The 14,569-nt window shown below is 62.7% G+C and overlaps 1 protein-coding gene across 3 annotated transcripts; it reads left to right on the top strand.

Moving 5' to 3' along the window:
- The first annotated feature begins 50 nt into the window (after positions 1-50).
- CLK3 (CDC like kinase 3) lies at positions 51-14,448 on the top strand. 3 transcript variants are annotated; one of them, XM_034668053.1, is made up of 13 exons: positions 51-931; positions 4,327-4,478; positions 5,082-5,298; positions 7,159-7,255; positions 7,532-7,598; positions 9,835-9,951; positions 10,590-10,756; positions 11,779-11,873; positions 11,954-12,083; positions 12,331-12,413; positions 12,933-13,012; positions 13,287-13,377; positions 14,043-14,448. In XM_034668053.1, exons 2-13 carry the CDS (start codon positions 4,327-4,329, stop codon positions 14,217-14,219), a joined length of 1,473 nt encoding a protein of 490 aa, XP_034523944.1. In that variant the 5' UTR covers positions 51-931; the 3' UTR covers positions 14,220-14,448. The 3 variants fall into 3 exon arrangements, with proteins under 3 accessions (XP_034523944.1, XP_034523943.1, XP_034523945.1); XM_034668052.1 differs by having other exon boundaries at positions 51-994; XM_034668054.1 differs by lacking the exons at positions 51-931; positions 9,835-9,951.
- The last annotated feature ends 121 nt before the right edge of the window (positions 14,449-14,569 follow it).

The raw sequence follows: 14,569 nt of genomic DNA, 5'->3' as shown, positions 1-14,569 counted from the left end.
GACGAAGGGCGGGACAGTGGGTGGGAGGGGCTTCAGCGATCCCACTCTCGCCGCCTGGCCAAAAGGGGGCGTCGAGTGGCTCAGAGAAATGGCTCGCGGGGCCTGACCGCGTCCAGGCGCGGGCTTTCCTGCGGCGGGTGTTTATTGAGACACAGTGCGGGTCTGCGTACGGTGCTGCTCAGGGAGAAGGGGACTCCCTTTCCCGCAGACTCCGTCCCTCCAGAAGCCCCAACGACGTGGCTTTCGGGTATCTTCCCCGAAACTGTTCTGCATGCACTCGCGAATGTGGGCGTGCCGCAGGTCTTTAATAGACCCACACACACACAAAGAGAATAAGGTTTCATTTGCTTCTTCCACGAAACCGGGAGTGGCGCCCGCCTTCTCGAGCCTCAGGACACAGGCCTCCGTCATCTTTGGCGCCCTCCGGAGTCCCAGGGCCAGGCGGACACTCAAGGCCCGCCCGGTTTTCTCTGAGGCAACAGCGAAACAATGCCGCCCCTCTGCGCGCAGGAAAGGGCTGGCGGGCACGGGCGGGGTCGGGTGTGCAGGGTAGGCAGGGTCCCCCGGCCGAGTCGGGGTGCCACCTCTCGGCTCCCAGCGCCCGCGGCCGGGGACGGAACCACGGCTGAGTCTTGGGGCCTACGTGCGTCGCGACACGACAGGGGGCGGGCCGCGGCCGGGGACGTCCCCTCTGCCCTCCCGGAACCAGTCTCCACTGCTGCCGCCCGGACCGCGGCCGTGAAGGCGGGTCCTCCAGAGCCTTCGAGTCGGAGGCTAGAGCGGCCAGGCCACCGAGCCGGGTCCAGCGGGGACTGGCGACGGCTGCGTCACGCGAGGGGCGGGGCCGCCGCGGGCGGAGGCCGGAGCCGGAAGCGGAAGAGGCGCTTGGAGCGGGGAGTGGGGCCTAGCCGCAGCCGGATCCTGGGAGACGGTGAGTGTGGGCCCAGGCCCGCGGCGGCGGCGGCGGCGGCGGCGGCGGCGGCAGCGGCGGGGGGTGAGTCGGAGGGGCGGGTGCGCTGGGTGTGGGGCTACGGGCTCCTGGTTCCGTCTCGGCCTACTCTGTTTCTCCCCTTCAGCCCGCCTCTGGCCGCGGCCCCGACCTCTCACCCCTGACCCGCCGCTTCTCCCCCGGAGGGGCGGTCACCGCAGACCCCGACCTCTCGATCCCGCGATGTCGGAGTCTGAGCGGCCTCTGAGGCCCCTGCAGGGATCCAGTTTCGGTCCCGCACCTCTCGCGGAATGGGGTCGGGGTCCTACCTGGGAGAGCCTGGAGGGGCCTTCAGACCCCTCCCATACCCTCTGCTCGAGGCCTGCAGACTCCTCCCCGCGTGGCCTGAAGTTTGATTCTAGCTCATTCTGGCCATCCGCCTGTCCCCGGGTCGCCCCTCTCCGCCACTGGTGGCGGTTATTAGGGGAAGGGGCTCAGATCTCGGAGACCCAGGGCGCGTCAGGACGGGACGCGAGTGAGGGCCGCCGAGAGCCGCCGGCGTCCAGCGTGTTTTGTTGTGATGATGGAGCCGCTCCAGCCTGGGGGAGGGGCCGGGCCAAGCTGACAGTACAAACGCCCGGGCTGCTCCCTGGCCCGGGAGTCTCTGTGTGCTTTAGTTCCGGGTGCGGGTGACTTGGTGTGGAGCTGGGGTGGGAGTTGCCTGAGCCAGGCCCCCGTCGAGGCGGAGTTGGCGGCCTTCCAGCTTCCCTCCTCCATGCCCTTGAAAAGGAGGAGCGTTTCACCCGGTGGTGGCGGCCTGTAAGGTGGCAGGTTTGAGGTTGCAGTGGTGGGGCAGCGTCAGCCAAAAATAACCATGGGGCGCTGGAGTGGCTGGGATCTGGGAGGGCAGACGCTGACCTGGCTGGCTGCTCTTCTTGTCAACCCAGTTCTCTGGCCAGGAACTGCAAATGAGAAGCCGACTAGGCCTGTGCTCAGAGAAAAGCTGGCATCCTTGGCCTGGTTTCCTTTACATTACCTTTCTTCGCTGTGTAAGAGCAGAGCCTTCCTGAACATAATTGTGACCCTTAGCTCCTTTAAATAACCTGTTTGCTGGGGTCTCAGAGCTTCAGAGATAATTGATGAGAAATGGGATCTAGAGCCCTGGCTGGGAAGATAATGAGGGACGTCTGGTATTCCCAATATTTCCTCTGTCTAGATTGTGTTGAAGCAGAGGTTATCTCCGCTCTGATTACCTTGTGTGGTACTTTAGAGTTCTCATCCTTATCATCTCCACTGCCAAGGTAGCTGGGGGGTGGTGTCTCCAATTTTCAGGTATGGTGACCAAGGCCTAGAGTGACTTGTGTAAGGTCACTAGGCCAGTAAGTGGGAGCACTGGGATTTAGTTTGGGGTTTTCTACCCAGAGCTCTGTCTCCCCTTGGAGGGGACTTATAAAGTATTCTTTATGTCCTAACGTAGACCCAGAGGTGTTACCTGGAATCTTTATAACCTTGTTCATGAAAAGCTGACTTAAGTAAAGCATTTGACCTAAAGGCGTGTGCTAGGCATTGTTAAAGAAGTGGCACAATCTAATTCTCACAGAGCCCTATAAGAGATTACTATCCCCTTGTTGCAAGAGGAAGTTGAAGGTCGGAGTGGTTTAATAACTTGCCTAAAGGCACAGAGCTGGAAGTGGCAGTGTCGGGACTCAGACTGACATCTGTCTGGCTCTGAATTTGTGCTCGGTCCACTAACGTGAACACGGTGGGCATAAGAACCCTCTAGGTCCCAGGAGGGAGTCTTTGGCTCTGGTGTGAACCAGACCACATCCTCCAGCTCTGGGGCTTTGCCTGCGTGGCCACCAGAGCATCTTCCATGTCACTTAAGGAGATGCGAGATACCGCCTGCCTTCCACAACTTGGGCACCTGACCCAGGGTAATTGCAGGAAACAGTGAAACATTAGTCAGCTGATCGTCCAAACAGGACAGCAGTTTAAGCTTTTGAGGAGCTGCTGGTGACTTTACTGTGTATTTACCTCCAAGGTTTGCTGGGCCCTGGGCTTCCAGTTAGATAGGGGAAGAAACCTGTTGGTGGGGAGATCGAGAGCAGTGATTTTCTCAGAATCGTGGAGAAGCTCCCAGGGGTTTAGTCAGATATGCCTGGCTGCCCTGCCCATCCACGGGGAGCTGGTTCATTCTGCTGTCCTGACAGACCCTTCTCATGAAAGGGGGCAGCCTCAGTGAGTTTGTCCAAATGTGCTTAGTCGGGCAAACCCATGACTGACCACCGTTGGAGTTTGGCTAAGCCAAGTAAAGGGTTGGGAGGAAAGCTGGCCATGATCTCTGCCCAGCCTTCCGATGGAGGCAATGTCGGGGTTCTGGTGGGTGGAACAGTGAGCTGCCTCACATAGACATCTTCCTCAGCTGGTGTCTGATCCAGCCTAGAAGTTTTCTGTGGCAGATTTAAGTCCCTGCTGAACAGGGACAGTGAGGTAGGGCCCTTTTGGCCTGCCTCTCATAGCACACAAGCTTGCCAGCCCCTCAGCCCTCCAGCTCCTCCAGAGGGGAGCACAGGAGAGGGGACTGGAGCAGAGGGTCTAGCAGCGGTGGTACGGTTGGAGGCGGGGCACCGCCTGGCACAGTAGGCGGGTGGTTGGAGCGTGCCACAGGGGTCTTGGGCAAGAAACTCGGGGGCTCTGAGGATGCTGGGATCAGCTTACTGGAGCTGAGACAGAGTGTGGAGCAGCGGGGGCTGGACAGACCCCCACCTCTGTTTGGCCAGCCCCTCGGATCGGCTAGGGAATGTTTGTGAGACCCTGTGCCCCTCGTGTCCGCCGGCGGCCCCTCACCCTGATGTGTGGTCTTTGCTCCCTTGAGTGGGGTCCGGCTCAGGGCCTCAGCCAGGCAACTTGGCTTCGGACTGGAGGGCTTTCACCCTTGGCTGCTGTGGGTTGGCTCCCTGCCAACAGCCCTTTGACTCTGGCCTCTGGCTCCACAGACCGATCGCTTCATAGAACCCCACAGACAGGAGGGAACTGCGCCCCAGACGCTCTCCTCTCTCCTCGGCCTTGGTCTCCTGTGATGGCGCCCCGCATCCCTGCACCTGTGCCAGCTTACGGTGCCCCGGGCACCCAGGCCCCAGGCCCTGCGCTGCTGTGCCGGGGAGGCAGCTGTTTGTCCACTGGCGCGGGAGGGTGTTGCCCGTTGTGTGCTGTGTGACCAGTGTGACCTCAGAGCTCTTTTTTGCTTCATAAACCCCTGGGAGGGGCTGCCCCCAAACACAACAATGGGCCTCTTCTTCAGGAGCGCCTCGGCTCCCCGGGCAGCCCCAGGGCTGGAGTGGCCGGAGGTGGCCAGCCGCCCGGCCGCCCGCTGAGCACAGCTCTCCCCCGTGGCCTAGATGCATCACTGTAAGCGATACCGCTCCCCTGAGCCAGACCCATACCTGAGCTGCCGATGGAAGAGGAGGAGGTCTTACAGTCGGGAGCACGAAGGGAGACTGCGGTACCCGTCTCGAAGGGAGCCTCCGCCCCGGAGATCTCGGTCCAGAAGGTGACGGGAGGCTAGGTGGGAGGAAGGGGCTCCATCCCTCAGCGGGGCTGGGGAGACAGCGGGGGGCCTGCCGCCTCTGCTGCTGTCCCCCGCCCCGCGCCCCCCTCCAATCTCAGCGGCAGTCCCAAGCCTCCGTGTTCGCTGCCATCCTGCTGCCCCTTTCTCTGTCCTTGAGTCTTCCTTGTCCAGACGCGTTCCCCATTTTCTAGGCCAGCAGCTCCCCTGCTGACTTCTGAGCCTCCCTCGGTGGGATTAAGAACACAGCCTCTGTCCTTTCCAGAGGTTGGCCCCTCATCCTGTGTTAGCAGCCCCCAGGAGCTCTGGGGTGCTGGTACCCCCCGAGGCCCTTCACCCTGCTCTCCTTCCGCCGTGCTCTGCCTCCTGCCCTGGAGGGGTGCTGCCGGAAGCCCAGCTGCTGGAGGCGGGACTTCACGCACACACTCTCCCCCCACCCCCGCCCCCATCTGGATGCCTCTGCTCCAACAGGCCACCCTTGTGAGCTCTTTGTGGGGGCCTCACCACACGCCTTTTGCCCAGAAGTGAAACCTGGGCTGGTGGGAGGAAGGTCCCCATCTTACCGGTGTCTCACCTCCCTCCTGGCAGCCACGACCGCCTGCCCTACCAGAGGAGATACCGGGAGCGCCGTGACAGCGACACATACCGGTGTGAAGAGCGGAGCCCGTCGTTCGGAGAGGACTGCTACGGGTCTTCACGTTCCCATCATCGCCGGCGGTCGCGGGAGAGGGAGCCGTACCGGACCCGCAAGCACGCCCACCACTGCCATAAACGCCGCACCAGGTCTTGTAGCAGCGCCTCCTCGGTGAGTGGTGGCCAGAGTGTGCCGGCTGGGGCTTAAAGGCCTCCTGTCTTTCTAGTCTTCTCTCAGGCTGGCTGGTCTGGGTGAGTACTGCCAGCCCCGCGCACGCACATTGGGTGTGCGTGCATGTGTGTGCGTCTGTGTCGTCTGGTCCAGGTGCCGGGCTGAGCAAGGGGCCCGGCTCCTCCGTCTTCTGGCCACTGGCAGTGGCGGCCAGAGGGGCTCTCATGCCGGTGCCGGCTGGCCCCCGGCCCATCTGTGTGTCCGCGCTGCTCCGGGCCCGGGCCATGTGGTGCGAGCGGCCGCGGACACTTAGGGAACCTGATAGGGTTGCTGGTACATGGTCTGGAGCTGCGTGGCCCGGTCCCTCCCGCCTGGAGATGGGCCTGCACCCATGGCCGCGTGCGCTGACCGGCGTGGCCGGCACCCCCTCCGTGGCCTCTCTTCTCCACACCCCTCCCTGAAGGCCTGGAGGCTACAGTGCACTCGGGTAGGGGAGGTCTGCCTGTCAGCTCACACCGGGAGCTTCCCCTCTGACCTCTGACCTCCATCCAGGCCCTCTTCAGCCTTGCCTCTTCCCGTGAGGGGCGGTCAAGACAAGGGGGACAGCCGCCTGTGTGACAGGGCACGTGAACGAATGGCAGAGAGGCCCGCAGCCCCAGGCCTCGTCCAGTCAACGGCCGCACGCCCGGAGCGGGGCCTGGCCATGTTGTTAGCACGGAAGAGGTCTAGATCTCTGCCAACCGGGAGCCCACGCTGCACTTGGGCCCCCTGTGTGTTTGTCCCGTCACGTGCTGTCTTCTCTTCTCCCCCCGCCCCCCCGTCCTTCTTCCCTCCCGCTGGCCAGGAGGCCCCGAGGAGTGGTGGCGCAACCTGTGCGGGGGGCCCGGCCTGTTTTCTGCTCAGCTTTCCCGTGACTTCCTTGAGCGGCCACGGGGTGCGGGCTGGCTGCGGGCGCCCAGCACGGCCTGGCGGCCTCTGTGCACGCTGCCACACGCTGCTCCAGGATGGCGGTGCAGGTCTGTGGCTCCGCGGCTTCTCTTTTGGTGCCCTCTGTCGTCATGAGCTCAGGATGGCCTGGCCTGTGAGATCATGGGCGCCAAGGCCAGGGCAGGAGCTGGCGTGGGGCCTGTGTGGCCCATCGTGGTAGGTGGTCGCCTGCCCAGAGGATCCCAGGCTCCTTCCCTGCTCGAGGCTGGCGGCACAAGGGCCGCCGGCGGAAGGCTGTTTCTAGTGGTGACGTCGAGTCTGGTCGCGATGCCGTCTGGGGGCAGGTGGCGGCTTGGCTCTGAGTGGCAGCTGTCAGGCGTGTGCAGGGCTGCGTGTGCGAGGCAGGCAAGGGCAGGCCCGGCGTTTTGCAGCTGAAGCCAGCGTGGCCTCTGGCCGTTCCGGACCACCAGACCCAGGCTGAGCCAGCCACCTTCTTGCGCCGTTGTCACCGCGTCTTCGCGCTGGCTGGAGCCATCACGGGAGGGTCCGGGAGGGAGACACTTGGTGGCGAAGGGAGCCGGGGCTGTGGCTCTCCGCGCGTCCCGGCCCCTCAGCAGCGGAGGCTTGGTCGTCTTTCTGAGCGTTTGCGGCACCCTTCTCTTAGATAATGTCCGAGTTTTCTTTACATACCTGTAGCTGTTTTTACTTTTCTGTTTTTGAAGTCAGTTTGTGTCTTGACGTGTCCCTTGCAATATCCCTATCGTTATATATGCTGTGTGCCTTATGAAATGCTGGGATCTGGAAAATCCAACCAACCAACCCACCGGCTCCTCACCGTCTCCACCTCTGCCTTTGACTGACACCTCAATCTGTCAATCGGAACCGCCTACCATGCGATTGGTCGGATGGCGTTTCGGGGGGCGGTGCATGCAGAGAAGCCAACAGAGCAGTAAGCGCAGCAGCCGGAGTGTGGAAGATGACAAGGAGGGCCACCTGGTGTGCCGGATCGGCGATTGGCTCCAAGAGCGATGTACAGCCACCTTTCGTAAAACTTTACCTCTCTACTTTCTATCCCCTTGTTAGACGAGACCTCTCCTGCCCGGAGGGGCCTCTAGTGCGCGTGGCGCCTTAGCGGGGCCACCAGTAATTGCCTGAATGACACAGACGCTAGCAACTTCTGTTTTTAAGAGTGTAGCCGTGAGAGAGAAACCTTTTTTGTTTTTGAGAATTTGAATGCTGTGAACTTGCAGGAGCTGCCGGCCCTCTGCCCTCCAGGCCCTCATGCCCTGGTTCTTTTCTCTCCTAGATGAGATCGTGGGGAACCTGGGCGAAGGCACGTTTGGCAAGGTGGTGGAGTGCTTGGACCACGCCAGGTGAGCCGTCCTGGGCGGAGCCAGCCCACGGTCCCTGATGGGGGTGGGCGTCAGCTTCCCCTTCGGCTTTCTGGAGGGTCGCGCCATAGCAGGGTGCCAGCCTGCGCCTGTTGGACTTCTGCTGATCTCCTGGAATAGGGAGCAACTCCCGGGGCTCTGCAGGCATGTGGCCTCCCTGCCCACGAACTGTTGGCCAGCGAGGGGTGCTGCGCTGGCGGCCCTTCGAGCCGGTGGCTGTGATGGTCGCCGCCGGCACACGGCCGAGGCCCTGGCCCTTCTGTGGTCTGGGTCCGCTTCCTGCCATTTCGTGTCAGGTTAGGAATACTGCTGAGCCCAGACCAAGCCCGAGCCCCCCTCCCCCACTTGGGAGGTCTGCCCGAGAGGCTGTGCACGGCCTGGTTGCGAGGAACAAGACTCGGGCTCTCTCACCTTGCCGGCCGCTGCCTTCTCCCACGTGGCCAGGCTTGATTCCGGGTCCCTCTGAGTGCGCGGAGGTAGAACGGGGCTCTGCCTGTGTTTGCGTGCTTCTGGGGAGCCTTACTGCCTTCCAGGCTGCATGGTGAAAGGCTTTTGTCCCCTCGCCCTTCCTCCGACCAGAACTCATGCCCTGGGTGGGAGGCCACCTCCTGGGAGCCCACTGCCTCCCTCCTCTAATGGCACTCTCATTGGTCTGGTGCTTTAGCTACCAGGTGCCTGTGTCCCTGCTGTCGCATTGGAGCCACATGTTGCCCATCACGACTTTTCTGCTCCGTTAGAGGTGAAGAGAGAGGACCCATGTCCCCCAGTTGTGGAGTGCTGGCTCTGAGTACCACCGTACGGGGTGCTCAGAAAGGACAGTTAGTAGACCTAGCCGTCCAGCTAACCCTGTGGCCTCCATGTAAGGTAGTGACAGTGACTGACCGGAAACATCCCTGGGCTCCCAGTTCCCATCTAAATACCCCTCAGACCCAGTGTGGCCCACGAGGTTAAGGCTGGGGCCAGGGGGCATAGGGACGTGTAGGCCATACTGGCACTAGAGAGAGCAGAGGCCAATCTGTGAGCTGTGGCACGTGGGGGCAGCTAAGCTCCTCTGGGCTGTGCCACCCTGAGTAGCTGGAGGGGACGTGAGCCTCTGGAGTCAGGAAGGGGCAGGCACAAGGCTTGGGAAACTTTTGGGGGGTCCCCTCAGCGAAAGGAAGGGCCTGATCCCCAGAGCCATCCAACCCTGGTGGTGGCTGCCTGTGGGACTGATGAGCTCCCTGTGCTGCAGGTCACAGTGCCATTGAGGGATCCTGTTCTAGGAGCATGGAGGGTGGCCTTTCCTCTGAGGCCTTTCCCTGCCCTGAAAATCTGGGAAAATGGGATGGGGAGAAAATAACGGTATTCTCCAGAAGATCCCTCTGCCCTGAGGCCTGTGAGCTTTTTCCTTAGGCACCGACGCCAGCCTCCCAGAGGCCTCAAGCCAGGGCTGTCTCACTCTGGTTCCCCACCGGGCTTCTGAAGTCTGGCTGGCCCTTCCTGATAGCCGCCGGGCCTGGCAGTCCTGGCAGTCGAACCTCGGCACATTCCCCGCTCTGCAGGTGGCCTGTTAGGCCGGGCTGGTGGGTGGGACGAGCAGAGCAGGAATTCTTAAAGTCCTCGCTAGATACTGAAGAGGCCTCCTGGGGCTCGGTGGTCTCTGATGAATGCTGTGGCTGTTGGTAGGCAGGCTGGGGGGTGAGAGGGAGTGCACTAAAGGGAGCAACCTGGGGACTCCCGGCAAGAAGACCCTACCGCTGGCACCCTTACCCTCTCGCCAAGGCTTAGTCCCATCCTGGAACCCCACCCCAGGGGAAGCTGTTTGCCCAGACCTGGAGATGTGCTGCAGGAAGGTCCTGGCTGGGATGCCCTGGCCGGGGTTAAGGCTGAGCGGCCCCAGGTCGGGTTACTGAGCGAGCTGGTGTCCGTGCTGGCCGGTAGGCCAGGCCTCTACTCTGCCCACTCTCCTGGGAGCCGGCGGTGGCTGGCATGAGAGAGGCCCAGGCTGGCCCCAACGCGCTGGCTCACCGATGCCAGGGGAGCTTGCTGCAGAGCCTGGCGGTGCGGCGTCGCCTGGGGGCAGGCTGGGGGGCAGGTGTCTGCGCTCCCCAGAGCAGGTCCTGTTCCTGGAGTCCTGCGTAGTGTCGTCCAGGAGTTGCCAGGTGGGGGTGGAAGGTCGGGGTGGGGGGAGGGCTGGGGCACGTCTCCTGAGCATGTCTGCTTCCTTCCCGGGTCTCAGAGGGAAGTCTCAGGTTGCTCTGAAGATTATCCGCAACGTGGGCAAGTACCGGGAGGCCGCCCGGCTAGAAATCAATGTTCTCAAAAAAATCAAGGAGAAGGACAAAGAGAACAAATTGTGAGTGTCCCAGGGAACGAGAGGGAAGCTTTTGGTCAGGACGGCATCTGCTCTGGCCCCAACTGCCTAGACCCCCGGGCGGAGCCGGGTCCTCTCCCCTGGTTGTCGCGCAGAGCCAGCGGCCGGGCGCAGTGAGTCCTGCTCTGCCCCAACCTTCTGCGCTCTGTGGTGGCCTCCCAGGCCCGCTTCGCTTCCGGAAAGAGGGGCCTCACAGGTCGCAGCGGGGGTCCGACGACACAGCCCCAAAGCCGCTGCGGGGCGAGTTCCCTAGGCCCGCCGAGCAGTTCCTCTGCCGCTAGCCCCAGGCTGAGCCCTGCGGACTCGGGAAGCTCCGTGAAGGGAGTGGGAGAAGGGAAGGCACGATTCCATCTCTTTCTGAGGTGCAGGGATTAGGGCTGTGTCACAAGTAGACGGGGCAGGACCCCTCAGAGCTCTCCCTGTGCCAGTTGGAAGTTTAGTCCTTGCCCTGAGCTGATCTGGGTGACCTCTGATGGGGGACGTGCTCTTTTTAACTCCTGCTTTCTCTCCATGAGCACGTGACCCGGCAGCCTGGGAACGGGGACCGGCTTCATCTGAGGGAGGGGCAGGAAGCCAGCCCCCCACAGAGCCTGATCCCCCCCCACATCGTTCTCCCCTAGCCTGTGTGTCTTGATGTCTGACTGGTTCAACTTCCACGGTCACATGTGCATCGCCTTTGAGCTCCTGGGCAAGAACACCTTCGAATTCCTGAAGGAGAACAACTTCCAGCCTTACCCCCTGCCACACGTCCGGCACATGGCCTACCAGCTCTGCCACGCCCTCCGATGTAAGTGCGGCCGCCCCCGCTGCAGCACAGGCTGCAGGGCCTTTGGGAATGAGGGGGAGGCATCGGTCCCCTCCAGGGGGCTCTGGAGCCCACCTCGGCCCCAGGCCGTCAGGGAGAAAGGAGAGAGCGGCTCCACATCAGGCCAGCTCGCCGTCCCCCCTCACCGTCCTGCAGCGGCTGGAAAGGTGGAAGCCTGCCTGGTGGATCCCAGCCCCTGGGGCTGCCCGTGCAGACGCCCTCCCGCTGTCCCTTCCCGTCTGCCTGCTGGCTTGTCAGGGGTCCCGGCCTGCAGGACGTGGTGGGCAGCGCAGAGGGGAGGTAGCTAGGCCTGGAGCTAGGCTGTCCGGGGTCTGCACAGATGCAGGGGGGCAGGGACGAGCACTGCGAGCGAGGTGGGCGGCTCCGTGAGGGCACAGCCCCTGGGCTGTGCTGAAACTCACTCTGAGGAAGGGAGGGCCGTTGTTGGGGGGAGGCGGGGCACACCGTGGTAAGGTCTGGACCGCTGGCTGGGAGCCTGGAGCCAGAGTGCTAAGGGCCGGGTCGCCAACCACTGGTGGGACAGGGGCTGGAGGAAAAATATCTCCCCCCAGGCTGGGGGGTGGGAAGAGGCAGGGCTGGCTTCGGGGTGGCCCTGGGGTTATTAGTTCAGTGTTCCATTGCTGCCATCTGAACATTCTTCGTAACTTTCGAATAAGGGGAACTGCATTTAGTGTTTTGCCCCCGGCCTGCAAATAACGGAGCTGGTGCTGAGGAGAGGGAGGCTTCCCAGGCTGAGGACGTGGAGGGAGGCTTTCTAAATGGGAACAGTGTCCCCTGCATCTCTTGTTAAGTGTCAGAACCGGCCAAGGCCCCAAGCCCCGAGAACTCGAGAGGGAAGCCGGTGTGGAGGCAGAGTCCGCTCTGTCCCCCGGGCCCCTGCGGAGGTTGGGGTGCGGGCGTGAAATCTGGTCTGGCGCCGGAGAGGGGCGTGAGAAGCGGCCGGGCTTCTCAAGTTCCTGCTTCTCGCCTTCCTGCGTCCCCAGTTCTACACGAAAACCAACTGACCCACACAGACTTGAAGCCAGAGAACATCTTGTTTGTGAATTCGGAGTTTGAGACGCTCTACAACGAGCACAAGGTAGGGGTCGGGAGAGGCAAGGCCGCGCTCTGGGGTAGCCCCGGACGGACCGCTGAGCCGCCGCCTTCCTTGCCCCTCAGAGCTGCGAGGAGAAGGCAGTGAAGAACACCAGCATCCGCGTAGCTGACTTCGGCAGCGCCACCTTCGACCACGAGCACCACACGACCATCGTGGCCACGCGCCACTATCGCCCACCCGAGGTGATCCTTGGTGAGTGACTGGACGGCCCCCACCCCTGACAGAGCGGCCCGCTGTCGGGAGGGTAGGACCAGAGGCAGGGACGTGCCCGCCACCAGGGCCGCTGTCACCGTGGTTGCTCACTTGGCCTTACCGAGAAGGGGTCTTCTGTTGGGGTTTGGGCAAGGGTCCCCGCCGCCTGAGTGGCAGCTGTCCTTTGACGTCTGGGCCGGGAGCACGGGGCCGAGTGTCAGTCGTTCCCCCCCGTGTTGGCTTTCAGAGCTCGGCTGGGCACAGCCCTGCGACGTCTGGAGCATCGGCTGCATTCTCTTCGAGTACTACCGGGGCTTCACGCTCTTCCAGGTGAGGCCTCCCGCACCACCGGGCTCGCCTGAGCGCCGCTCCTCGGGCGCACCGCCGGGGCTGGCATGCGGAGCCCGGTGACCGCCCCCCGGTCGGCACGCCGGGACACTCGGGCTCCTGAGGTCAGGGGAGTGGAGTGCTCAGGGCGTCCTGTGCTCGGCCTCAGCTTGGAGGACCGCGGCAGGCAGAGCGAGCATTTGAGGCGGGGGGCACGGCACGAGGGAGGGTGCAGAGAGGGGCTGGGGCGGGCCCGTTCTGGGAAGAGTGAGGATAGTCACTGGAGAGAGGGGTGTGGTGACGGACAAGTCCACCCGAGAGGCTAAGGAGCATGAACCTGACCTTGAGAGAACGGGCTGGCAGGCTGCCACCAGGTCAGAGGCCGGCCCTGCTGTTCAGTGGTGGCTTCACATCTCTTGGGGGAAGGAGGGCACCTGCCCATCTTTTTTTGTCCCTTATTTTTTCTGAGGGGGCAGAGGCCGATACTGACCCCTGCTTGCTCTATCCCTGACGTTCCAACAGACCCATGAAAACCGAGAGCATCTGGTGATGATGGAGAAGATCCTAGGGCCCATCCCGTCTCACATGATCCACCGCACCAGGTAAGGAGCCCTGGGGGCGCCCTCAAGGGCTGGCCATGGGGGCCTGTCCCGTCTTGGCCGTGGGTCACAAGCTACCGGCCCGTCTTCCTGGGACACCCTGGCTCCTCCAGGCTCCTGGCGGCCTTCCCTCCTGTACCCCAGTCTGAGTAACCCAGCAAACCACTTGCCCGGCCCTTCATGCCCTGCTGTGTCCAGGCCAGCTTGGACCCGCCACTGCAGATGTGTCGCCCCTGCTACCCCTATCGTTTGACCCCTTCCTTCCCTTCATTTCCAGGAAACAGAAATATTTCTACAAAGGGGGCCTGGTTTGGGATGAGAACAGCTCTGATGGCCGGTATGTGAAGGAGAACTGCAAACCTCTGAAGGTCAGTTTCTGGCTTCCCCCAGCTCAACTCATGCCAAGGAGACCCCAGGCACTGGGCAGACATACAGCAGAGAGACAGGCCGGGCAGCTAAAGGCTGCCTCCTCGCTCCGGCTCTGTGGGAGGCCGCACCCGAGGCTGCTGGGTGCCCGCAGCGGGGCTGCTCACAGACCGCCCCCGAGGAGCCCTTAGCCCCACCCCTTCCCCCACAGGGTGGCTATGGATGTAATGGGGGAACACCAGAAGAGCCAGCTGTCAGAGACCCTGCTGCCTCCTGTCCCCCTCTTCTCGGTTTTGGGAAGAACTAGGCAGGACTGAGGTGAGGGGGAGGGAAGACGTAGACATGGCCGGAAAGCCTCTGTCGACTGCATTTGGTGCCCGGACAAGTGAATGCTGCAGAGGTGATGCTACCCACCTGTCAGGACTTTGCATGCGGGGGCAGAGGCACCGAGCCAGCAAGACACCCAGTAGCCTGGCAAGTTCAGAGCCAAACGCTCTACGCAGGCATGAAAGGAAAGGAGCCGCTCGCTGTCCAGGAGGGCACACGTCCTCCGGGGGGCAGCCCTGCCTCCTCGACCCATGCGGCGAGGCTTCCTAGAGGCACAGGGCCCTGCCGTGGCGTCCTGCGACCCCGCCATCACACTGAGGCACCTTGTGTCCCTGAGCAGAGTTACATGCTCCAGGACTCCTTGGAGCACGTGCAGCTGTTTGACCTGATGCGGAGGATGTTAGAATTTGACCCTGCCCAGCGCATCACACTGGCGGAGGCCCTGCTGCACCCCTTCTTTGCTGGCCTGACCCCTGAGGAGCGGTCCTTCCACAGCAGCCGCAACCCCAGCAGATGACAGGCGTAGGCCGCCCCGCGAGCTGGAGAGCGGGACTGGGCTGCCCGGCCTTTCTCCACCCTCCACCGCCGGGCCCGCAGCCGGAGCCGCCCCGCGAACAGTGCAATGTGAAGGAAGGCCGGGGCCTGCAGGGGACGAGACTTGATGCCCAGCTGCCAGAAAGCACAGATTTGACCCAAGCTATTTATATGTTGTAAAGTTATAATAAAGTGTTTCTTACTGTTTGTAACCCCTGGTACCAGTGTGTCCGTCTCCAGGCTCCTTGCCTCCCCCTCCCGCACTAATAAAGTCTTCTTAGCACTTCAGCTTGTGGGAGCTAAGTGTGAACTGGGCTGGCACGGAAGGGCCAG

Source organism: Ailuropoda melanoleuca, chromosome 9 (assembly GCF_002007445.2).
Source record: "Ailuropoda melanoleuca isolate Jingjing chromosome 9, ASM200744v2, whole genome shotgun sequence".
NCBI lineage: Eukaryota > Metazoa > Chordata > Mammalia > Carnivora > Ursidae > Ailuropoda > Ailuropoda melanoleuca.
The sequence above is the reverse complement of the archived record's forward strand: the minus strand, read 5'-3'. Positions and strand labels throughout refer to the sequence as shown.